Source organism: Erpetoichthys calabaricus, chromosome 18 (assembly GCF_900747795.2).
Source record: "Erpetoichthys calabaricus chromosome 18, fErpCal1.3, whole genome shotgun sequence".
NCBI classification, from domain to species: domain Eukaryota; kingdom Metazoa; phylum Chordata; class Cladistia; order Polypteriformes; family Polypteridae; genus Erpetoichthys; species Erpetoichthys calabaricus.
The window spans coordinates 4,057,186-4,084,396 of record NC_041411.2 but is presented as its reverse complement, the minus strand read 5'-3'; the positions used below and the strand labels follow the sequence as shown (position 1 = coordinate 4,084,396).

The 27,211-nt window shown below is 37.8% G+C and overlaps 1 protein-coding gene across 2 annotated transcripts in view; it reads left to right on the top strand.

Annotated features, from left to right (window-relative positions):
* LOC114669258 (rasGAP-activating-like protein 1) overlaps positions 1–27,211 on the top strand; it is a 152,711-nt gene that overhangs the window by 46,773 nt on the left and 78,727 nt on the right. For both annotated transcript variants that reach the window (XM_051921138.1, XM_051921137.1), the window contains exons 6-10: positions 5,435–5,516; positions 7,556–7,696; positions 7,992–8,083; positions 9,812–9,929; positions 13,000–13,153. In XM_051921138.1, coding sequence (XP_051777098.1) covers positions 5,435–5,516; positions 7,556–7,696; positions 7,992–8,083; positions 9,812–9,929; positions 13,000–13,153 — 587 coding nt within the window. The remainder of the gene's footprint in view (positions 1–5,434; positions 5,517–7,555; positions 7,697–7,991; positions 8,084–9,811; positions 9,930–12,999; positions 13,154–27,211) is intronic.

The following is a 27,211-nucleotide window of genomic DNA, read 5'->3' as shown; positions in this document are numbered from 1 at the left end:
CAGAAACGGATAGAATGAATTCTGCTAGACTAACACAAGCAGAAATACAAAACCTGAAATCACTAAACAATTATTGATCAAAACCGAGATTTGTTCTTTTGAATTTAATTGCACAATAAACTAGATTTCTTTGGTGAGTTTTTCCTTTATTCATAAGAAAACTCAAATGTTGACCCTTAAGAATATGGCTGCATTACTTTGTGTGCCTTGCCACTTTTAGTGCATGTACCCATTTAGCATGCAGTTTCATAGCAACTACTATGTTTCCAAAAAATGGCTGTATCATGACCAATTATTTACATCAGACAGCTTAAAAAAAACATAAAATACAACAGCGTTTAAAACATGAACAAGCAATATATCAGAAATATGAAATTCTTAAAATAATTTCTTTAGACTTTTTTTCAAGATGAATCATTAATTTACTGTATTTTAAAATTTTTTGGGAGAGTGTCTACAACCCTTAACTTTTCAAACCTTTAAATAAGATGGCAACCATTATGTTATAATTTGCTGTTTAATTATGGTGATATAAACACTGCAGCCACTGAGTTTCAAATTCTTAGGAGTCCACATCAGCCAGGACCCATCATGGACAACAAACACGACAGCAATGGCCAAGAAAGGTCTTCAGAGGCTTCACTTTCTGAGGAACCTGAAGAAAGCACAATTCCCACAACAGCTGCTGGTTACCTTCTACAGGTGCAGCATAGAGCCTGTCACCATGTACTGCATTATAGCATGTTACTGTGGCTGCACCTCTGAAAACAGGAAGACCCTCCACTGTGTCCTCAAAACAGCTAGGCAAATGAATTACACTCAGCTGACATCACTGGAGGATATTTTTACTACCTGCTTCACAAGAAAAGGAAAGAACATTTATAAAGATCCAGCCCACCCCGACCATAGCATTTTTACTCCTCTGCCCTCTGGAAGGCACTTCAGAGCCCTGCATGACCACACTACCAGGCTGAAGAACAGATTTTATCCCAAAGCATCCTATTAAAGGCTATATCCGAGGCTTTGGAAAACATCTTGTATCACGCCAGTCCCAAAGGTATCACGTGCTAGTGAGCTGAACAACTTCTGGCCTGTCGCTCTGACGTCACATGTGATGAAGACCATGGAGCAGCTGCTGCTTCACCACCTGAGGCCACAGGTTTGCCACGCCCTCGACCCTCTGCATTTTGCATACCAGGAGAAGTTGGGAGCGGAGGATGCCATCATCTATATGTTACACCGATCACTCTTCCACTTGGACAGAGGCAGTGGTGCTGTAATAATTATGTTTCTAGACTTCTCTAGCGCCTTCAACACCATCCAACCTCTGCTCCCTAGTGACAAGCTGACAGAGATGGGAGTAGATTCATACCTAGTGGCGTGGATTGTGGACTATCTTACAAACAGACCTCAGTATGTGCGTCTTGGGAACTGCAGGTCTGACATTGCGGTCAGTAACACAGGAGCGCCGCAGGGGACTGTACTTTCTACGGTCCTGTTCAGCCTATATACATCGGACTTCCAATACAACTCGGAGTCCTGCCACGTGCAAAAGTTCGCTGACTACACTGCTATCGTGGGCTGCATCAGGAGTGGGCAGGAGGAGAAGTATAGGAACCTCATCAAGGACTTTGTTAAATGGTGCGACTCAAGTCACCTACACCTGAACACCAGCAAAACCAAGGAGCTGGTGGTGGATTTTAGGATGACCAGGCCCCTCCTGGACCCTGTGATCATCAGAGGTGACTGTATGCAGAAGGTGCAGACCTATAAATACCTGGGAGTGCAGCTGGATGATAAATTGGACTGGACTGACAATACTGATGCTCTGTGTAAGAGAGGACTGAGCCGACTATACTTCTTAGAAGGCTGGCGTCCTTCAACATCTGCAATAAGATGCTGCAGATGTTCTATCAGACGGTTGTGGCGAGCGCCCTCTTCTACGCGGTGGTGTGCTGGGGAGGCAGCATTAAGAAGAAGGACGCCTCACGCCTGGACAAACTGGTGAGGAAGGCAGGCTCTATTGTAGGCACGGAGCTGGACAGTTTGACATCCGTGGCTGAGCGACAGGCGCTGAGCAGACTCCTGTCAATCATGGAGAATCCACTGCATCCACTAAACAATGTCATCTCCAGACAGAGGAGCAGCTTCAGCGACAGACTGCTGTCACTGTCCTGGAGTATGTGAATTTCCCCTTGGGATTAATAAACTATCTATCTATCTATCTATCTATCTATCTATCTATCTATCTATCTATCTATCTATCTATCTATCTATCTATCTATCTATCTATCTATCTATCTATCTATCTATCTATCTATCTATCTATCTATCTATCTATCTATCTATCTATCTATCTATCTATCTATCTATCTATCTATGTGCACAGTCAATCACTGCCCCTTTCTATAACAGAAACCACCACTGATTCAACTGAATATCTGCATCAACCACACATAGTCACAAACTTATACATGACCCATTTGTAACTCATGACCATTATATTGACTGTCATCTTCATTGTGACTTCGTTTATTTATTATTTATTTATTTATTTATGTTAACTTTTTTACCTTTACTTTTTCTCTGAGTATATTTGGAATTGTTAATAGTAACTGTGCTTCTCGTAGTGGAATGTTTTCTTAGTTTATTATCTACTCTTATATACTTTTATCTAAGGCATCTATAGGCTTGCTCCAAATGACATTTTATTATATTGTACAGTGACAATAAAGGTACTTTATCTTGCATCTTGCTCTTGCATCTTTACCTTAGGAATGCAAGAACAGTTAAAAGGTTCCATTACAGGGTCTAAGGAACTAGTGAATGTTAATCCTGCTGCTGCCGCCTCTGTGGCTATCCAGGACTAGGCTGGTCCACTCCTGATGTATTTTATTAGAAAGTGAGTGATGGCTGTGGTAAAAATTTAAAAACAAGCAGTCTTTAACATTTTTTTTATCATCATTTCTCCAGGAATTATGTGTTATCAAATCTTTAAATTATATACCGAGGCACTTTCCCCTAATGTAAGCAGTTTTCTGGATTAATTTTGTGTTCCACTACCCTAATTAGTGACATTTTAATTGAAGAGCTAAGGAAAGTCATTCTTTCAAATTCTACTGGGGAAGAACACAAGAACACAACATGGATAAATAAGAATAAAAAAACAGACCCAGTAATGACGTAGCTAAAAATCCACTTAATAAATTGGCATCTGCATTATGACTTGTGGTAATCTTAACTGCTTTAGTTTCTTAATAAAATAAGAAAAAACCTAAGCAGGTCTCAATAGTGTACAATCCATTTGCCAACATACTGTACCAAGACTAATATCTCCTTCTGATCCCATGATTTTTTCCAGAGCGCCTGTTCTCTTGGTACTCATTTTACCGTATTTCCCCAACGACAAGCCACCCCACATTATTGGCCGCCCCATTCTATAAGCCGCAGAAAATGCTCATTTATGTTTTAAAAATCTAAGATAAGCTGCCCCATGTTGTTAGCTGCGGCATTACTGAATTTGCCAATCTGAAGTAAAAGCATCTAATTTGGCACGCTCCTGTAGGCCTTTGCAGCTCTATAGTGACATTATAGTTGAGCGTGAACAATTAAAATGATAAAATATTGCACTTACCGATATCATGCTGCAACGCAAGTCCTACGCTGCGGAATTTAAGCTCCAGGTTGTTGCTTTCACGAAAGAAAAGGCAATCGTTCAGCTGGATGCCACTTTGAAGTAGATGACAAACAAGTGAGAAATTGGCGTACAAGTAAAGGAAATTGGCCAAACTTAGAGAAGTGACTTAAAGAATGGATTCTCGCGCAGCATGAGGACAATCAGATAGTTTCAATAATAGCCATCAAAATGAAGGCACGAGGAATGGTGACTGAAATGTTTTTAGATAGGCCACCCCATTTAAGCAATCCGCACCCAATACGCAGGTTTGTAAAATTAATGTATAAGCCGCGGCCTATCGTTGGGGAAATAAGGTAAATGCCTGTTTAACTGTGTCCAACATACCGTAGGATCAAATCCAAGTTTCTTTGTGAAGACTATTGATACAGTATATTATTATGGTTTTTCTTCTTTGCCTTTACTGCACATTGCAATGGATGACTTTGCAATCCTTGTAAATTCAGGGGAAGAAGCTTGTCCAGAAGGGAGGGGGTTTTTATGACTTTATTTTTTTTTTAACATGTGAAACAGTTAAAACATCAATTAAGTAACAAAAAGTGCACTCCGCGATGCACTAGTTCTCTATTAGGCATCAGTTCACTAACATCAAACCCTAACTCTATCTGTAAACCCCTGTGCTTTGTTGATATAACCAAGGAAGAATGCCACTGTAATCTGCAGATATGACACTAAACTTTACATACAGAGGAGAAAAATGAAAAGCAATTTATTAAAGTGCCTGTTGCGAAAGTAATAAGTACAGTATAAAGTTGATATCCCCATCCCCTTTCTTTATAAATATTTCTTTCTAAACAAGGGTAAAAAAAAATTGATATCCCTCCTCTACTGACTGAAAAAAACTAATTCAGTCTTTTTTCATACATAATGCAACTCAGTTAGTTACTTCAAGCCAGGTTCAGCTTGTTATCTCTTTTTGACTTTAGTCATGCTTTCATAATAAATCCCTGCCTTGTCTATCAAAGTTTTACAGATATGGTGAGGATTATGAGTAACCGGCTCATCACCATGTTGGCCACCTTTGTTTTGGAGACAGTATGTATTCAACTATTTAATATATCTCCTTGCTTAGGCCTGGATGTTCTTTTGAACAAGGTAGCGATTATTTTCATTAAATACATTGGGCCAAAGCTAGATGTATTCAGTACATGTCCTAATGTTTTGAGGAGGCTACATTATTTAATAAAAATTGCTGCTGCTAGTGCTTTATGTTCTCCTCCTCTGGAGAGTTTAACATACATTAAAGAAACAAAAGGTGAAGGACTAACAGATAGAAACCCAGAGAGATTGGTGACGTTAGGCAAATCTGAAGTTGCATAGGGGATCAAGAGAAAGAATGACAAAATGGATTGAAGATAAGAAAGAGCTTATAATTTTTAATAGGTAATCTAGGGATGAATTGCAGTTGCACAAAACATTTTTCTTGGAGAACAGAAGAACCTTGTGGAATATGATTTTCCCAACATATACTGTACTTTGCACTCTTTCATTATCCCAGATATGGCTGGAAGGATTCACAAAGTAAAAAGTAGAAACCCAAATATGGCTGTTCATCGATACTATTAAAGATCAGAGATGTATTGTCTTATACTGGTATGAACATGATTTTTCCAAACACTGTATCCATACTACTGGTAAAGAACATCTTATAAATACTATTTGCAGTTATTGTTATTCGTTTTAATTTTAAACTATCATTTACTTTTAATTTCCTTTTTTATTTATTTCTCTTTTTTTTAGGGATTTGGCTCCACGAGACATCTCTGGCACCTCTGACCCATTTGTTAGGATTATGTTCAATAGTCAGACGGCTGAAACATCGGTGAGTGATGCGTCCCGCAGCTTAACCCTAGAAGTTTATTGCTTGATAAAAAATCAGAGCCAAGAAGTATAAATGGAAATGGTAAATTCCAGGTATAATGTTAACAAGTTTGGCCTTTGGAGTTTCAATGTAGAGAACATAGAGAGTAATGGTCCCTGTGAAGGAGTATGAAAGATGTGTAGATTGAATGAAAATGGAGTTTAAAAAAACATTTCAGAATATATTGATGTTTACTATATTAACAGAGGACTCTTCTTTTCTTATTCACAATTGTGTACAACTATGTGCTGGTCTACTTTTATAACCTTTATGTGGGTGCTTTATTTGAAGTGACTCCAATTTACAGGTAGTTTCAACTCTGAAAGAAATTAGACAGCATTATCTCTCTCTCTCTCTCTCTCTCTCTCTCTCTCTCTCTCTCTCTCTCTCTCTCTCTCTCTCTCTCTCTCTCTCTCTCTCTCTCTCTCTCTCTCTCTATATATATATATATATATATATATATATATATATATATATATATATAAAATCTGATGTCTGTCTGTTTGTGTGTCCTCTTTTTACAAGAGAACAACGTAACAGATTTAGATTGGGTTTTTTTCTATAATTTGCTTGAACATTTCGGTTGATTTTGCGACTTCTCTCATTGCGCTATGTATCATAGTTCACTAGCGATATTGACATGCTGCAGGCCGAGGGGACCGGGGCATGGACCTTGTCACTCACGCATCAGCCTCGGGCATGTACCTTACCTCCGTTTAGCTAGCGAACGAGAGAACTACTTAATGGATTTAGATCGGGTTTTTTCCTATAATTTGCTTGAACATTCTGCTTGATTTTGCGACTTCTCTCATGGCGCTAAGAATCATAGTTCGCTTGCAGGAGCGATATTCGTGCTAATCTGAGACAGAGGCTGCGGGACGATGGCAGGAGGAAGCGTGATGTCAGGAGTAGGGAGCAGGGCGGGGCCCTCTTCACTGTCTTGTTTCACTACTACATGGGCGGAGTCACGGGATGGCCAGTATATAATATTGCATAGAGCCAAAAACAAATGATCTCATCTCCAATGTCCACTTGTCTAGCTTCATTGCTGTCAGTCCAACTTATTTGCAAATAGTGTACTGCTTACTAGATTACATTGTTAATATTCATAACTGTACTCCCGTACTTACATTGTGACAGGTTGTGCTAGTAGCACGTATTAAAAACACTTCTGATTTGAATATGTGTACACGTTTAGGTTTTTAGCCAAAATAACCAAAAAAAATATAAACTTGCTGTAGCTAATGTTCAAGTTGTTCCCATGCAATCCAAGACCAGTTTGTCTTTGTTTCGTTTTTGTAATGATGCTCCAACTAACTGAAGAAATACTCAGAGAGTGTCAGTGATATGAAGAGTCATTGTCTGAGATTCCTTGGAAAGAAAATGTAGCCAGGAGTTGCAAAAAAAAAAAAAAAAACACAAAATAAAAAACAAAAACTTTGCATTCTGTGTGCATCATCATTTTTTTTTTGTTTAAGTTACTTGTGCGATAGCTTCAAGAATCACTTCACAAACACTTTTCCTCCTTACTTAACACAGCATTGTCCTTCATCAGTTTGCCATAAAATTAGAAGATTCTTCAGTCTGACTGGTGTTGTTGTGGTTTCATATTTCCTCTGATTTATTTGCCTGTGAATTTCAGCTGAAATGCACATGCTTACTAGTTCTATACCTTTTTCATTTCACCTAGTATGTATGTATATTATATATATCTGTATATAACAGAATATAAAATAAAAAACAGGGTGATTCCATAGCATCCCCTAAATCCATACTGATGACAAGCAAATTATTAAAGTCAAGGTTTAATTTTAAGAAATAGATGTCACTCAGTTCAGTTTGTTTTTGTATGGCACTTTTCAGTACATAAATCCGACTAAGATGATTGGTACAAAGAAACGTTTCTTTATAGGGCACTCTTAGGCTTTCTAAATTTCCATATGTTATTGCATTTTGTACCTTGTGTTCATGTTTAGCTATGTGATTTTTCCCCCATATAGATCATCAAAAAAACTCGTTTTCCTCATTGGGATGAGGTACTCCAATTTGAGCTGAATGACACAAAATTGCAAGATGGGCAAAGTCTTGCTCTTGAGGTGTGGGACTGGGATATGGTTGGCAAAAATGACTTCCTGGGAAAGGTAAGCTTTTGCACAGTTTCTGCTTTTTAAATAACGAGTCTTGGCATTTAAAGGCAATCATATTAAATCTGTCAGTCCAAAGCCATCTATGTAGGCTGCACAGATTTATTAGGTCTTCAAAAACAAGCAGGTTCCCATGTTTGAGCTGCCTAAGGAACAGCTAAACTCGTTGGTATTTACAGAACCTCAATGATCAAAATCTTCTAGATAATAAAAAGATAAAAAATGTATGTAGTTTTGGGAACAGTGATTGTATTTTGTTCTGTTTTAATTAGTCTCATTATAATTTCGGCAGGTGGAAATCCCTTTAGACTGCTTGCAGAAAGCTTCTCAAGTCAAAGCTTGGTTTCGACTGCTACCATTGGGAAAGACGGAAGATGATGCTGGGTAGGAATTAAAACAGATCTGACAGCTTAGCAAATAAAGAAAAATAGCTGTGAATCCCTGAAAAAAGGTTTTTGATGATGAGTAACCATTAGTAAACATTAAATTAATTAAAGACACAGATTTGGTTAAACAATACTGATGCACAGTTGAGAGGTGTTAATTTCATATATTTTACTGAAGTACATGGTAGCAGTAATTAAAAAGACCAACCATATAGCAAAAGGGTGTGGGTTCAGTCCTCTTGAGTACCTTCCACTATAGAAATCTAAGGAGTTGTTATGTAGCATTATGGATGGAATTCACTTATAGAAGGTACTATATGAAACATTTTTAGTTGCTTTTCTTGTGATACATCCCATTTTGTTCTAACCAGTGTAAGAAGGCGCTATATTGTGCCCGACCCGGCACAGATTCACACGGAGGCACGTGTAAAAGCACAAACAAGACTTTCATTTTCTTCACCTGTGGGGCACGTCTTCCCCGTTGACCCCACAGGCACAACACAGTCCAAAATAACACAAGCACAAAACACACTCCCTTCTGGCACCGCCTCTCCTCCCGTCAAGCTTCGTCCTCCTCCTTCCAACTCTGGCCACTGAGTGGTGGTTGCTGGCCCCTTTTATAGCCCACCTGGAAGTGCTCCAGGTGCTTGATCACCTGTTTCCAGTTGCACTTCCGGGTGGGGCTGAAGACTCGTCCAGCTGGGCTCAGGGACCCATGCAGCGCCCACTGGTGGTCACCCCAGATCCCAACAGGGCTGTGGAGAACTCCATCTCCCATGGAGCCCTGCGGGAAGCTGAGGCATCACCGTCATCCAGGGAGGCTGCCACCAAGCGTCCTGGGGGAGGTATTGAGCAGCTCATGGTTGCTGCCCCGGAACATATGTTGAAGGGGCATCCCAGCCGGGCATGGGACCTGGCCGTCCGCCACACCACATAAGTTTTAACAGCATTTATTCATCACCAAACTATTTGCAAACAACTAATTTAACACAAGCAGGTGTTCTGTTACATGACTCTTAATGTCAAGATGTTCATTTCTTGCAACTCGCAGCTTGTCCTTTTATGAATGTGGTTGTCCTGGTCTAAGCTGTTTACCATACAGTAGAATGGACGGAAGGTTTACAAGGTGGTGAGGCTGTTCTTATTGCACACTATATTGGTATTGATATATTTGTTTATTATGTGGTTTACCAAAGCAAATTTCATGCACATAAAGTTCTAATGGTATTCAGGTATTACCGTAACTCACTTAACTGTATATATTATATCCCAACCAGGTCTGTTAAGAGTTATTAGAAGAGTTGTAATGATGAAATGTTTAAATGGTTACGGAAATAATATGCCGGACATCATAAATCCGCCATTAGATGTAATTTCTTCTTTGCTCTATAATGAAGGGGAAAACTTGAAGCCACTAAATCTGCTTGTCATTTCAGTTGACTTATGACAAAGTCAATGTTTGCATATCCAGTGAGGAAACAATGTTGGTGGCTTGTTGGAGCAGGAAGGAAGTGGGGATAGAAGAGCACCCTGCGACTTTGATATTTTAGTCCATCCCTCTGTGTGATGACCTATTTATTAGTCAGAGTACCATCAGAGTGGTGTTTGTATGTCTTTGTAATTTGTCATGGCCTATTCTAATTCTGCAAGGTGATATTCAATTTGTTTTTGATCTACAATACTGTGATAAAAGGTAATTCTTTGATTAATTCTGTTGCTTTTCTAGGGGGAAACTAGGTGCCCTAAGGTTGAAAATCCGTCTTGTTGAGGACCGGATTTTGCCATCCATGTATTACCAACCTCTTATTGATCTTCTAATTGAATCTGTCACCTCTCCTGCAGAGGTTAGTGTCTTTGATATTCCTTCTTATAACCACTGGCCTAATTTTAAAAAATAATGTTAATTTATGTACTTGTTGGTTGTTAAAAAGTCTTAAACACAAGAGATAATGGTGTCTTGTATGCATTATCTGGATGAGTACAGGTTGACATAAGATATTGGCACCTGTTGTATTTTGCTCTTTATCATTTATGTCTTGAAGCTAGCTTGATATAATGCTTATGTTTGCCTTACTTCAGACATGATTCCACATTTTCATAACAGAATGAATAATATCAATTGTAGACTACTTTGCACCTAAAAACTAAACTATTAGGTAGTGATAGATAGCCTGTAATGTTTATTTTAGTATTTATTTATTGTTTATTTTTTGTACACCAAAAAAGTGTCTACTAGGGAATGATGGATTATCTATAGAAGAAGTGGTGGCACCTGCTCATGACAGTTATCGACTTGAAAATATTGTGTTTTTAAAATATTTAAAATATACACACTAGAGAATAAAGTATGTCAGAGAATCCATTACTGATGTTTTTTGGAAAACAGGGAATTGCCCACTTACTTGACACCTACACTCACATAGGGCCACACAGGGCCATACAGGAACCACCAATTAACCTAACAAGCATCTAATTGGGAATGTGCAAAAAACAATTTGCACTAGGAGAGTTTGCAACTTTACCCAGACAACACATTCAACCCAGCGCTTCCCATTGTCCACCCATGTCTTCCACAAGTAATTCACTTAAGTAATATTAAGTGCAAATTTAACATATGGAAAAATTTGCCCCTCTTCTTGAAATTATTCATAAAAAAAACGGTACAGTGTACAGTGGAACCTCAGTTCACGACCATAATTCATTCTAAAACTCTGGTCGTAAACTGATTTGGTCATGAACCGAAGCAATTTCCCCCATAGGATTGTATGTAAATACAATTAATCCGTTCCAAACCATACGAACTGTATGTAAATATATATTTTTTTAAGTTTTTAAGCACAAATATAGTTAATTAAACCACAGAATGCACAGCGTAATAGTAAACTAAATGTAAAAACATTGAATAACACTGAGAAAATCTTGAACAATATAGAAAACTAACACTGCAATAGTTTGCGCTATAGCACTACCAACCGCTGGCTAAAAACACTTTTTTTTAATGAGTTTTAAGCACAGGGAAAAAAATTAACATTTGAAAAAATCCGTAATTTAATAAATTACCAAGAAAAGTAACATTGCAACAATGCACGCTACGAACCAATCGCTGTAAACAGAAGTGAAAAAAAATCAAGCCCAGTGCATTCTTTAACTGCCTTCCTACCTTATGCGTCCAGCCCTCTCTCGCTCGCGCTGCCTGTGTGTGTGCGTCTATCTCTCTCTCGCGCTGCCTGTGTGTGTGCGTCTGTCTCTCTCTCGCGCTGCCTGTGTGTGTAAGTCTGTCTCTCTCTTGCGCTGCCTGCGTGTGTGCGCGCGTCTCTCTCTCGTGCTGCCTGTGTGTGTGCGCTCTCTCTCTCGCGCTGCCTGTGTGTGTGCGTTTGTCTCTGTCACGCTGCCTGTGTGTGTGCGCGTCTCTCTCTCGCGCTGCCTGTGTGTGTGTGTCTGTCTCTCTCTCGCGCTGCCTCTGTGTGTGCGCTGTCTCGCTCTCTCTCTCTTGCTCGCTGCACAGGAAATACACAGGGAGAGACTGAACATGTACAAACCGAAAGGGAAACTGGCTTATTCGTATACCGAGTGTGTGGTTGTGAACCAAGGCAAAAGTTTGGCAAACTTCTTGGTCGTAAACCGAGGTTCCACTGTATTTATGTGTGTATATATGAACATTGTTTCTTAAAGGCAGGCAAAGGCTCGACAAAGAGTTTTAAAATGACTAGATCCTTATATTCATAAAAATGTATTTTAGTGGTGATTGAAATACTAGCAGCCAAATTTACTTGTCTGTAGAAGATCAGATGGATAAGAACGGAACCAGGCCAGTAAGTGATTGAGACAGGATCTTGCTATTAAATGTAATTTTAATTGGTAACCAATGAAGGTCTTGTAGAAGCAGAGAGACTTAAACCACTAATTCATCTATCGTTTATCGAGTAACACTGAGCCCCTATATACAAGCAATGTATTATATTAATCAAGTAAGCTAGTTTAAGCACACAGTGAGTTCTATCTGTGTCTAGTTTAATTTGAAAAGGAATGAGTCTGTAGCAGTAATCCTAAAATGAAAGTAGGCCACTTTTACAGTATCTGTGATGTAGGTCTGAAAAGTATAAGCAGGGTCGATGTTAACACTCAGATCTTTAGAAAAGAAACAATATTCCAATCCAAGTCTTCTAATAGGAACTGTGGCATTTCTCCCAGATAATTTATCAATAATTTTTTCCCTGTTTTTGATTGAAAGGACTTTATATGAGCAATTTAGATTTTTTTTTCCTCTCTCACGCCCTTCACTTACATAGAAAAAAAAGTTTCTTTGTGAGGCCCTTAATAAATCTGCAATAACTCTTTCTGCGTTTGATGGTATGCCAGACTGAGAGATCACATAATTTAATGCTGCCGTAGAATAGTAAGTAGAAGCTTTGCCAAGCATAATATTTATATTGGGAGCTTGACATGTCTCGTGCAATACATTTTCTGCCGGTATGAAACTAAATACTGAGGTCAAGTAGGAGAAAACAAAATACTACATATCCACTTTTTGTAACATTTTGTTTCTAAATATTACGTGTGAGTGACTGGCTGACTTGTTCTCGTGACTCGCTGTCCCTTGGGCAAGACTGCTTAACCTGGTCCTTTTATTTACAAATTCTTTGGCTTAAGTGAATGTCTTCTTCCCAGGCTTTACTATGTTATAAGTTGTACTTGTGTGTGCAGTATACATATCTTGGTCTGTGCTTAACAAATTCTGAAAGTATATTCTTTTGTTTTTTTTTGTTCATTATTTTAACAAATAGTGCACTTTATTAAAATACTTTAGCTTAATGCCAGTAAACTAATGTATTCAGTATATGTCAAGCCATTAGTTAATCTTACACTCACATGAATTACCATCCCACTTAGGATAATAGTCTGTTTTTTTTGTAGGTGGATGACACAACCCCATTGACAATGCTGGAAGAGGTGACCACAGTGGAGAGTCGGCAGGAGGTGGCCATTACTTTGGTGAAGATTTTCCTTGGCCAAGGATTGGTGATTCCCTTCCTGGATTATCTGAACATGAAAGAGGTCAACCAAACATGTGAGCTCAGCCCTTAACCTGCAAATATAAGACTTCTTTATTAAGAGGAGAACAGCTGTCTAGTATCATATTATGATTTGGGAATTTAGGAGCTGCCCTTTAGCTATTGCCTTGTTGTCTAGCCACTACTTTTCCATCATTTTAAAAAGATTTCAAATTCATAAATCATTCTCTGGTTTGTCTAAATATGCTTATGCCTGTCACTAAACTTTTGTTATGTACAAACTGTTAATAGAGTACTTAATGTTCTGATAGATCACATATAATTAAGGGATTAAAGACAGCTTGCTGTCATAGCATGTAACTGTGTTTTTTTTTAACCTTGGGTATAACAGTTAATTAATGGAAGATCAAGTCCTATTTTGGGGCTTGTTACAATATGAAAATACATTTTACAGTTACTTTCACAGTTGAGGAGACATGCTACTTAGGTCAGATAAAAGGCCAGTAACTTATTTAATGTGACTTTGATTGCCAGTTCTTATAAAAACGAGCTTTAATGAAAATGTAGGATGAATTAACAGTTAAAAAAATTATCAAACTCTGTCTCTCTCTTAAATTTCTTCATAATGACAAGTTGCCATTGTTCAGTAATGCCTAGAACACGTAAATCTAGTAAAAACTAAAAATTCTTTCCCTATATACTACGTTATGTGCTGAAAAGTAAAAAGTGCATTTTAATTTAAATGTAAGGTGTTTTGGGATGGTGATAACTTTGGAAGGGCAATGTATAAAATTCCAAAGTTGCTAATTCAAAACTTGCCATGAGCAAATCACTTCACTTGGCAGTGCTTACTGTGCAGAAGTATGGAAAAATATTAATTATGAAGCATGTTGATCTTCTAGTGGAAAGGCAATTTTAAAAATAACCAAAATTTTAATGCAGCTGCGAGCAGATCACTATAGCAGTCACATCTCCCTATGGAAAATATGGAAACGATTGAACTACACCTGGGGTGGTACTAACATTTTGGAAAGATTCTCTATTCAGTCCTCAGCACCTAAACCCCTTTCAACTAAGAAATTAAGTTCACCTGTCAATTTCCCATTCTTGAAATGTGAACACTTTGTACTTAAAGATACTTTGGAATTGTTTCTTTTTTTATTTTTGTTTTACTCTGAAAGGCAGTATCTCAGATGCATTTTGGCTGGGCATTTGATGGCAGAGCCATAAAATGTAATCATCTGTAAAATATTTGTTCGGGAAGAAGCCATAACAATCTTTCTTTTATGTATTTATTTATTTTTTCTTTGTTATTTATCTGTGCATTTTCAATTCCTCCTTTTGCATGTGGAAATGAGGTAAGATGACTCACTGCAAAAATGCGTGGATGAGCTGATTGAAACTGTTGATTTAATCAGTGTGTTAGCATTGAATCACCAAAGATTTTTTTTTTTTATTTTGGCCATTTTATTTATTTAGTGCCTTAGTTGAAATTTTTTATTGGATTGACTTTGTGGTTTTACATTACAAATTCCTTATTACTTTTTGTACTCTCTAGTCAGTGGCCAGCTTCCACATGAATGCTCCCTGTTTGTTCTTTGTTTACTGCCGGCTTTCAATGAAACACCTTTGTAGTGGTCAATGCTTAGACTTAGACATTCCAGGATATCATTTTCAGCATTGATTCTGGGAACTGCTAGTTGATTCACTTCAACTTTTATTTAATCTCTGACAAAGTAATTACATACTAATCTATGTCATTTAATTTAAGATTTTAATTAATATTCTATCCTCTCTAAGAAATCATGGCCCAGCTGTTAGTCATGTTTAATGTTTTGTAGGTTACCTTAGGATGTGAAGTCTCCTGCACAAGGGGGTAAGACAGTGACGATCATGGTTTTGTTTAAAATGATGTTTGCTTATTAAGATACTATTTTGGACAAGTGTCGATTCCACACAAAATACTACTTCCAATCTAAGAATAGTGATTTGCATGAAGTGGTTGTCAAGGCATAACTCTGTGTGGTTACTTTACCTTGTACTATATATAAATATGTATAACATTCACACACACCATTGCCCAGCTGTCATATAATTTGAACCTAATTAGATCAAATCTGTTTCTCCAAACCACGCTTTTTCCCTTTGTGGAGAGAAAGTTTGTTTCCAAAAAGAATATTCTGGTTTCCATAGCAACACCACAAGGCAGAAGCTTCCACACATTCGGTTTGATCGGTTTGAAACCTAGCAGACGACTTTGTTGTCTGGAACGTTTCAAAGCCGGCCTTTTTAATTGCGTTGCTAAACAAATCAGCATGCCTCCTGCTTGGATGATAACACATTTTCCTTTTAATTAAAGCATCATTCTCTTTGCCAGAAAAGTCCGGCCATTATACTGTTGTAAAGTACCAAAATTGTATTCTAGAGCTGCTGTATGTACTACTGCAGATTGTTTGATTGGTTTCAAGGCTTTCCAGACCCAGGTCTAAGCCTGTACTCATGGACTAATAATCCAGTTACAAGGAATGTGACACCTGTTAAGTGTTTGTAGGACCCTGGATATTATTTATATGTGTACCAGGGTATGTTTAAAACTGTAATTTTGCTGTCTGCAATATGGAAAATTCATAAATGTAAAAGATGTAATAAGCTTCCCAGCGCTTGTATTTATGAACTTAAACTACAAAACTACACATTTTTGTCAAATATATTCAGCATTTGTACCATTGGGAAATAATGTTTATTCTTTATATTTATTTCCCCACTGAAAACTCATGTAACAATTGTACATTTGAAATGCCTGGAATCCTCAACTCATTTGCCAATGTATCTCAATCTAATTGAGAACTACAGCTTTATATGTCTTTCTGGAAAGTCAGGTGTGTTGGGTAGTGTCATCCATGAACTCAAAATGAACGCCAATAATGCCATAAAGATAATAATAACAAGAAAGGGGAATAAGGAATCATGAAGTATCAACTGCACAGGCAAAAACATAACCCTGGCTGCTCTAATGGACCATCCTATAACAGATTAGCACCCTTCTATTCCCAGCACAGTACCTTTTGCTCTTTTTCCTACAATATCTCGAAAATGTTCTGTAATCAAACCTTCTAATTTCTAACCACAAAGAGGTTAACTCAAAATTCAGTGACCATCTTGACAGAAGAAGCTTTTATTCCTTGAATAGATACTGCTTCAAGGTTATCCCAGAAACCAATTCTAGGGTCAAGAATATTCCTTGGGACTCTTAGGGTCATCCTTATATAGATATTCTTAGCAGCTCTGAATATCCAGGAAGACCTGAGCTCCTGCACTCATTTTAAAGACCAGGTAACTTTCATGTAGCCTGCCCACCCTAATCCCTAGATAACCATGTTTGGGTCCGGCTAGTGTTTGGAGGGAAGAACATCTAGAAAAGTTTGAGTTGCAGCTGGAAGAGGTGTTGATGAGGCCAGCACCAGACACTTGCCCTTTGTTTTGTGTGTGGATCCCAATGCCCCAAGGACAGGGATACTGTGATGTAAATACTAGCACTGTCTTTCAGATGAGACATAAAACCAAGGTCCTGACTCTTTGTGGTCATAAAAGATCCCTGGGTATGAGACAAACGTGTCTCATAAGTAGAACGTCATTGAATGTTAAAATAAACATTAATTCACACATATTTAAATGTGTCTTGGTACTGCCAGAAGTTATTGTTCAATTATAAGAAACAAAACACAGTAACATTGTTAAAGAATGTGACTTTATGGTGCATGATCTTCTTACTAGGTACAGGAATTCATCCCATTTACTTTACAATGTGGTATGTGCAGGCAGTGCTGTTTAAAGTACTTGGGTATGTACAAGTATATCCCTTTTGTACAGCTGAGAGAGAGGATGAGCAAAATGGTGGGTGCCAGACTCACAAGTTGGAGTATATCAGGAACTTTAGCCCTGGTGGACTTTTCATGTACAGTAGCAATTGATAAATGGGGTTGACAGAGTCAGAGAAAGTCCAAATGGGGTAACACACGGGCTACTGTGTGTCAATTAACTGATTAGCACAGCAATGCTGCTCAAACAGGCATGTCAAAATATGCCTTGTCATAGACAGGGTATGGCAACAATTGAACAAAAAGAGCACCACTCTTGTCAGTGAAAAACCAAGAGGGCTATGACAGGCTGCCTAAAAGTGTTTGGTGTCAAAGCCTAATTTACAACCATTCTTAAATGTCTGGCCTCTTCTCCTCTCTGCTGGGTGAGCTCCTGCTTCTGCTCCACTCCTGACTCTAAGCTGACAGAACTTGTGACCAGAAAGGAATTTTTAAGCGCACTGATGGGAGAAATTCTCAGTGCCTGCCTTCAATCACTTCTGGAATCAAGAATGCTCTGTAGAACCCCCGGGGTCATTTCTCTTCCTGGCAGCTCCAGGCATCCATGCACTCCTGCACTCCAGCATATATTATACGGGCCTGTCTAATCAAATAGAGATCAGGTGCCCAAGTATAATGTGTGTGCCCAACTGCCACCAATTGTTGACTTGAAGGACAACTAGATTATTTTTTTTAACTGTCCTCCACCCCTGAAATAACAATTTCTGGCTCTCCTTTTAATATTTCCACAATGGGCACCTGTGTTATTATGTGATTCAAAAAGCATTTTATGTAGAACTGTGTGTAGCATAGTGCATTTCTGGTCATGCCTGATGTTATAGATGCCGAAAAGAAATTTTTATACAGTGCAAATAAAGCAAAGTAAGGAAGGACATGGGATCCCAAGGGTTTAGTGTATAGCAGCTCCTGCATTTTCACATAGCACCTTGACAGATGTCTAATCTCTCCTAACGAAGGCTGTTAGATTTCAACTGACATGGATGCAAGAAACAGTGCCTAGCAACTGTCTGAAGCAGTTTGTGATGAACGAGCGAGAGCTTAATGGTTTTGAGTAGGAGTGTTCCAAGACTGCAGAGTGAGGAAAATGGGTGTCCTGATTATAGAACCAGTCATCTATTTCCTGATTAGTGGAGGGGTAAGCAAAATAAATGCTTCTGATCTTTATGAAGGCAATATGGTGAGAGCTTACAGTGGCAAACACATTGTTAAAAAATTGTTTTGCTGTGACTTGATGGCTAGGGAAAAAAAATTGAATGTGATGTGACTAGGGATCATGGGCTTTGATAGTTTGTCTGTTTGGGAATGTAGTGGGATGTTATGTGAATCAGTGAATCAAAGACCAGGCAAACCCTCATGTATTTAAACAGTAAAATAGTTGTTTTTTCTTTAATAGTATGCATTGTTTTCTTTTTTTATATAGTTTTATTGATTTTAATTAGAAACAGATAACATTTCATACAGTGAAGTCAAAATTTAACAAATCAAAACAAAACAAAATTCAACCCCCACCCAAGAGAAAGAGCGAGGAGCCAGCAACTGAAACTACTCTATAAAAGGAGCAAGAAAAGAAGGGTATCCTTTTCCCTGAAATGAAAGTTTATTCTAAAATGTTATTGATTAGATCCTGCCATATTTTTAAAACATTTTGAACAGATTCTGTATACGAAAATTTTATTTTTTCCAATTTCAAATAGTATAGAACATTGTTTACCCACTGAATTGAGAGTGGTGGGGTGGGATTCTTCCAGTTGAGCAAGATCAGTCTATGTGCTAGTAGTGCAGTAAAGGAAATTACAGTTTATTTGTACTTCTCTACTTTTAAGGGCATCTGGGAGGACACCAAACACAACTGTTAATGGGTTAGGAATGATTGTGATACCAAGGCTGTCTGATAGGGATGCAAAGATTTTTGTCCAGAATGTTGTTAATTTGGTGCACACCCAGAGCACATGGCCCAGTGAGGGTGGAGCTAGATTACAACATTCACATGTTGAATCCTGCACTGGAAACATTTTGGACAATTATAACGAGATAGATACACTCGATAAAATATTTTAAGAATGACTAAATGCTTTGCACATATGGAGCTTGAGTATATTCTGTGGCGGCCTTCCACTCCTTTTCTGAAATATTGAGGGACATATCCTTTTCTCAATGTACTCTGGGGTCTTTGAAAGGAATTGAGTTTAGAATATTTTTTTTTAAATTGTAGAGATGCTATCCGAGTCTTCAAAACTGATCAATAATTCTTCTGGAATGGAACAAAGGAGAAGATGAGGAAAATTGGGCGGATTCTGTTTAGCAAAGTTTCCTGCTTGAAAGTACTGCAGGAATTGTGTTGATGAGAAGTTGTATTTGTGTAATTGTTTGTAGGATGTAAAGACATTATCTATATACAAGTCCCTAAGTGTTTTAATCCCTGATTTTTTCCAGACATTGAATAGTCTACAGTATGTATGTGAGAGGGTGGAAAAAGGTGGTTGTTATGTAGAGGTACAACAGATAAAAGCTTTTCTGTCTTAAAGTGCTTTCTACATTGGTTCCATATTCTGAGCAAATGAAGAGTAATTGGATTATTGGTGTAATGACGGTAGTTCATATTAATGGGGGCACAGAGCAGGAAATATAAAGAAGTAGTGCAAGATTTTATTTCTATTGCAGATGAGGCTTATGGATATTCATCAGCTTGTGTTGATGACCAGGGGCCTCATGTATAAACGGTGTATATGCACAGAAATGTTGCGTAAGAACGTTTCCACGTTCAGAACGCGATGTATAAAATCTACACTTGGCGTAAAGCCACGCACTTTTCCACGGTACCTCATACCCTGTCGTACGCAAGTTCTCCGCTCGGTTTTGCAGACTGGCGGCACCCAGTGTCAAAACAGTGCTACTGTTCCTGTTTGGTTACCCTTTCTTAGATCCACATCCACAACGGCGGCTTTATCAAATACACTGAAATTAACCGCATATCGTTCATAAATTTAATGCATCTGATTGTAATTAACCTGTAACAATATAATGGTCTATAGAATGGTCAAACTATTCTAAATACCATAACTGTTTTAGCGTTGATACTCTCACTGCACCTTCTTCTTCTTCTGTCAGCAGCTCCCATTAGGGGTTGCCACAGTGGATCATCTTTTTCCATATTACTCTCACTGCACCACTCGGAGTATTTATATCATTGTATCTGAGTGTGAATCACAGATCTACAGTGATCGGAAAGAGAATTATCGGTATACAGCACTCGCAGTCTCAGCCATTCGCTATTTGAACTGCTCTCATCTGACCAACGCTTCACAGCCTTTCCTGTTCGGACCTTGCGGTTCATAAACAGTTTCATCCCAAGAACTCTAAACGCACTCAATCAGTCCATCAAGTGCTCCTTGTAGAACTGTTTGTACTTGCAAGTTACCGTGAGGTAATTGTACTTATGATACAGTTATATTATTGCACAACCTGAGCCACTTTATAAAGCGCGTATTTACATATGATGAAGATATAATTTTTAAGATGAAATGCAGCAAAATATTTTGATTATATTATACAGATAAAACTTTAGCTTTAACTACATGGTGCCGCAGCGCTAGCGAGCTTGAGCTTCGTTCACGGATTGTTCCTGCCTCGTGCTGTATTCATACTGTGGCTGGCGCGACACTGGAAGGATAGATGGATAGAATAATTAAACATTACGAAGATATTTTGATGTTTCTTAAACGTTTTTAATAATCTGCGTTCTAAGCTTACAGATGGCTTGACGTCAATTACAGAGCTGATTGTGTGGCGATTGGGTATTTGGAGAAAGAAAAGTAAGGACAGGAATTGGGGGTTAGTACGTTTGAAAAAGACAGTACTTCTGTAATAAAGCATTTCATTGAAGGTCGCACATGGCGCAGCAAGCATCTTGTGTAAGACATGAACAATCACTACGCCACCGTGTTCCCATGTTTAATAACATGCTTTAACTCATATCATCATGAGAATGATATCACGTATACTTCTCAGTATTTTAATTATTCAGAGAGCTGTAATATTACGAAGGAAGGAGGAAGAGCACGTAGTGATTCAGGCACATAGAGCACATATAAGATCAAATACACAACAAAGCATTTAACGTGCTACCTTAGTTACGATGGGATTTGAGAAACTAGTAAATTAAATGATTTTAGGATGAAGTTTATGATGTTCTACTTTAATGACAAAATAAACTACGTGATTAAAGTGGAAATTTCGAGATTAAAGTTGACATTTCGTGCTTTTTTCAAATTGTGTGCCTTTTTTTTCTCTGTATCCTAATAAGCTTTCGTATGACACTCAGACGGTGGGCTACGAGTTGCCTTTTCACGCCGACTGTATTCACGCCTTTTTTATTTCGGGCACTGTGCGACTTTGTGAACTTGAGTTTTCGAGTTTCTCTGACACGCTATGTCACTCGATCAACTTCCTTTTGTTGTTTATATAACTGTTTAAACCAACAAATAGTACATTTTTCTTTGCCTCCTTTTGGTATTCGCTGAAATTCTTCTATTTTTCCTCGTACTTTTGCCATTGCCTTTTCACAGAATGCTGGGCTTAAGGGCTATTTATATTGATTTGCATATTCAAAGAGGCGTAATTCTGGGAGGAGTTGTGGCGGGACAGCAGGCGCATGCACGTGCGTTTATTTCCACGCTAAGCGGGATTTATGTAGCAGAAGAACACGGAAGTTGGCGAACGCACAGATTCCTGCATCTGGATTTTTCTGTGCGTAAGCACATTTCGGCTTTTGTGCTTACGTCATATTATAGTGCGAATTCTAAGCACAGCGTTATGCATGAGGCCCCTGGTCTTTATAGCTTGTATATTTGCCACCCAGTAATAAAACTGAAAGTTGGGTAGTGCCATGCCCCCTTCTGATTTAGGTCATTATAGAGTCACCGTTTGGATGCGTGGATGTTTTGAATTCCAAATAAATTAAGTTATGATTGAGTCTAATTTATTAAAAATGATTTGTTAATGTATATGGAGATGCTTTGAAATAGGAAGAGCAACTTGGGAAGGGTGGACATCTTAACAATGTTGATTCTCCTTGCTAATGTAAGGTGGAAGGTAGACCATCCAGTCATGTCTTATTTAATTTTTTTCCATGTAGGCAGCAAAATTTTATTGAAAAATGCTTTATATTTACTTGTAATATTCACCCCTATATATTTAAACTGCTAGAGAATTCACTGGAAAAAGCATGCATTTATTCAAATAGATTTTAAGTCCAGATATCTTTTGAAAATCTGTTAATGCTTTTAGGACTGCTGACACAGAATTTTGTGGGTCTGATATATACAGTACCATATCATGTCCATATAGTGATATTTTCTGTTCAAGTATTTCTCTGAAAATCACTTTTATCTCGGATGTGTTTCAAAACTATACAGTCAATGGTTCAATGGTGATTGCAAAGAGCAAAGGTGATAAGAGATATCCTTATCAAGTACCACATTCTAGTTTGAAGTTATCTGAAATAATGTTGTTAATACAAACTGAGGCTTCTGGATAAGTATAAAGTAGTTTGATCCATGCAGATATATTTGGGCCAAATCCAAATTTGTTCAGTGTGGTGAATAGGTAGTCCCATTCAACCATATCAAATGCTTTTTCTGCGTCTAAAAATGATAGGATCTCCGGGATGTTAGATATAGGAGTGAATGTATTATATTAAACAGACATCGAAGGTTAGAAGTTAAGTGTCTGCCTTTAATAGATCCTGTTTGGTCATGTGATATAAAAGAAGAAAGCACTTTCTCAATCCTTCTGGCTAGAACTTTGGAGAGTATCTTAGCATCGTTATTCAGAAGAGAGATTGGTCTGTATGGTGCACATTGTAGTACGTACTTGTTCTTCTTAGTAAAAATGGTAATTAATGTTTGGCGAAAAGTTTGAGGTAAAATTTTTTTGTCTTTAGCTTCTATTAACATTGCTAATAATAGTGGAACTAACTTATTTGAGAATTTTTTTTTAATTCCACTTGGTAGCCATCAGGGCCAGTTGCTTTCCCACTTTGAAGTGAGTTTATAGCATCTAGTAATTTTGAAAGTATAAGAGGTTTATCCAGTTCCATAGCACTAAGAGTATCTAGCTGTGGCAACTTTAATGAATCAAGAAACTCATTAGATTGTGTCTTATCTTCTTTAAACTGAGTAGAATATAAGGACTTATAGTAATCTCTAAATGTGCCAGTTATATTTTTATGGTCAATAATGTTATCTCTGTCTGTGTTGTCAATTGCTGTTATTGCATTACAGACTTCCTGCTTGTGGATTTGCTGGGCTAAGATCTTATTGGCCTTTTCTCTGTGTTCATAATAATGATGTAGCGATTTAAAGATAAGCTGTTCTGTTCCTTTAGTAATCAAGAGGTTAAACTGGGATTGCAAAACTTGTCATTTCCTATACAGTGCCTCATTTGGAGACTTCGTGTATTCTAGATCTGTTCTGGTAGTTTCGCTGATTAACTCAGATGCCTTATTGGTTTCCAGTTTGTTTTTGTAAGAAAGATATGAAATTATCTGATCTCTTAAAAATGCCTTCAGATTTTCCCAGAGTATGCCTGCTGAGACCTCTGAGGATGCATTTGTCTCAAGAAAATAATCAATTGGCTTGGATATGAATTCTGTACAGTTATCATCAGCTAATGACAGGGGTTTAAGACACCAGCTACAAGATTAGTGTGTAGGACGCAGTAATTTAAGCTCCCTGATCAGAGGGGCATGGTCAGAGATAACGATAGCATTGTACTTACAAGATTTGATTGTGGGCAAAAAGTTTTGTCTATGAGGAAATAATCAGTTCTTGAGTAACAGTGATGTACGCATGAGAAGAAGGAGTATGCTCTTAGGTTAGGATTTAAGAACCTCAATGGGTCAGGTAAGTTATGATCATTTACAAACTATGTAATTATCTTTACAGTATTAGATGTTATCGTCATTGTATCTGAGGATCTATGCAGGTCTGGATTTAAAACACAATGAAAGTCTCCGGCCATTTCAATTTTGTGAGTATTTACATTAGGGTTAGATACAAATATATTTTGGAAGAAAGCTGTATCATCTCATGTTAGGTGCATAGATATTAATCAAAATAATTTTAGTATTAGATAAATTGCATGTCACCATGACATATCACCTTTCAGAATCAGATCTTGCATCTGACACTACAAATGGGGTAGTTCTGTGTATTAAGATTCCCACACCCCTGGTTTTCTTTGTACAGCTAGAGTGAAAAATTTGGCCAGACCAATCTCTTTGCAACCGAAACTGGTCCTTGCTTAATAATTGAGTCTCCTATAAAAAATACTATCTTGGCATTTGGACTTGTTAAGTGCAAGAGTACTTCCTTTCTCTTTAATTTATGATTGAGACCTTTGACATTCCACCTCACAAAGTTCACTATTTGGTCATGGAAGTATTTCTTCTGAATTTTTGTTAACTTTTTGTAGTCTTAGGTTAAGGTAGTACATTGAACATACGATAGTTTTGACACAGATTCCATGTTATTGCCAGGTGATACAGCTATGAAGCATATTGTTATGTTGTCACTAATGGTTATTGGGGTATTAGGGACAAAATAGAAGTAGCATTGCTTTCTTTCTCTCCCCCTACAGCTACTAAGATGATCCAAGTTATTCTTGTCCCAATGGAACTTACTGTTCCGGTTACTCATCAGGATTGGGGACAGTCAGTTTGAATCAATCTAAAAACAAATATTCTTCCAAGCAGAGGCAAATGAATGTACTGACGAAAGTTGATATTTTCATATTTTGTACAACTGCTGCAAGTTTATTCTGCTGTCTACATTGACTACAATCATTGTGTGCCATTGGCACCATCGTGGTTGCCAGCAGCTGTCATCCATTCTGCTATTGCATGATACTGTTTGCATCAGCCAAACCATGGCTATTCCTATTTGTAATGTTTTACCATATATAGGAAATGGTGGTCAGCTTGAACTACAGCATATATTCATACATGGCTGGTCAGCCTGCTGCTGATCGATTACAATCCTAGCAGAACATTCAAATTTTTCTCCTTTTTCATTTAAATATTCCTGGATACAACAGTGATCATGTTTTTCGTCAGTGGTTTACCTGCAGTGAAGTGTCCTTCAGCCATTTATGTTTACTTAACTTTTACTTTTTTAACAACAATTGTACATTGCCAATAGTAGTGTAAAAGAGCAGCCACATTAAGACAGCTGGGCAAGCTGGTGTATGTGCAGTTCAGCACGATCTTTGAAAAAAAGGTCCTTAGATAGAAAGAGCAGTCTAAAGATCAAATTATTTCAAATTTTTGTAAGTTTAAATGAGGGTTTTATGAAATGATTGAGTGACAATGGTGCATAATATGATTATCTGTTCATTTGCCTATATTGCAGGGCTTAATTATATATTTATGTAATTTTTCATGTTAGTGTTTTTTTTTTTTTTTTTTTTTAAGTATGCAAAGGTAATGTATCAAATGCATTTAATATAGATGAATAATAAAAACCAATACTTCTGTTGTAAAAAATGAGCTGTGATTGAGAGTGTTTCCTAATTATGAGTGATTTGGCTACTGTATCTATGGAAACAGATGAGGTATTGGTGGCTATGGAAACTCATCAGAAAGGGTCAACATACAGTATGATCTCTCCAGGTAAATGTGGGATTCCTCTTTGAGATGCTAAGGGAGTTTCACCTTGGAGGACACACTTTTGGAGGAGGTGATATTTACCAGTCTTCCGTTTCTAAGGCAATTTCACTTCCCATCTGTAAAAATAATGAATCTGTCCATGGGTTCAACATGCATTACCATGGTAACAAGTGCCTGCATTGTGGTAGACTTGTATAATCCAAAAGCCATTCTTTAAAGACAAGTACAGCAGTTGGAGAAAAATACAGCCACCCCATCCACCTGTTAAGCCTAGCTTGAGGTGGAATCTGACTTTTTGGAGAATTCCAGTTTCTCTGTTTTTACAATGTTACAGAATTCTCACCATCTCCTTAAGATAAAAGAATGTTTCTGTTGTTCAAGGCATGTGTTATAAATTTATAATACTAGAATATTGTCTTCTACCCTTCTGTCCTAACATTTTCCAGACCTTAAAAATAGGAAATGTATTTGAGAAGTGCTTGTTCAGTCCAGTAAGACTTTGGAGCTACTGGTCATTAAGGGTATCAAGGTGTAGTGTCACTAAGTTTAAAGATTTGAAGAACTGAATTAACAATATTATATAATGAAATATAGGACTCAGGCAGTGTCCTTTTACACTTTTGAATTATTAGTAATGATAGATAGATAGATAGATAGATAGATAGATAGATAGATAGATAGATAGATAGATAGATAGATAGATAGATAGATAGATACTTTATTAAAAAATAAGACTTTATTTTAAGGGGAAATTCACATACTGATAAAGAACAATATTAAATTAAAGAGTGATAACAATGCAGGTATAACAGACAGACAATAACTTTGTATAATTTTAACGTTTACCCCCCCAGGTGGAATTGAAGAGTCACATAGTGTGGGGGAGGAACAATCTTCTCAGTCTGTCAGTGGAGCAGGACAGTGACAGCAGTCTGTCGCTGAAGCTGCTCCTCTGTCTGGAGATGATCCTGTTCAGTGGATGCAGTGGATTCTCCATGATTGACAGGAGTCTGCTCAGCGCCCGTCACTCTGCCACAGATGTCAAACTGTCCAGCTCCATGCCTACAATAGAGCCTGCCTTCCTCACCAGTTTGTCCAGGTGTGAGGTATCCTTCTTCTTTATGCTGCCCCCCCAGCACACCACTGCGTAGAAGAGGGCGCTCACCACAACCATCTGATAGAACATCTGCAGCATCTTATTGCAGATGTTGAAGGACGCCATCCTTCTAAGGAAGTATAGTCGGCTCTGTCCTTTTTTACACAGAACATCAGTATTGGCAGTCCAGTCCTATTTATCATCCAGCTGCACCCTCTGCACACAGTCACCTCTGATGATCACAGGGTGCATGAGAAGTTTGGTCCCCTCATATAAATGTATTGATAAGGATCCGCAAACTTATGGACATTCTGCAAAACTCTCTAAATGGGATTTGAAACTAGGCTTATAGTATGCTTGATGAGCTTTTCAACCATCCTTTGTTCTACTTCCTGGCTTTCTGAAACCAAACAAAAAACATTTATTTCATGTGTCTGTTGTTAAAATCTTGGGGAAAAATATGGGATGAACATAA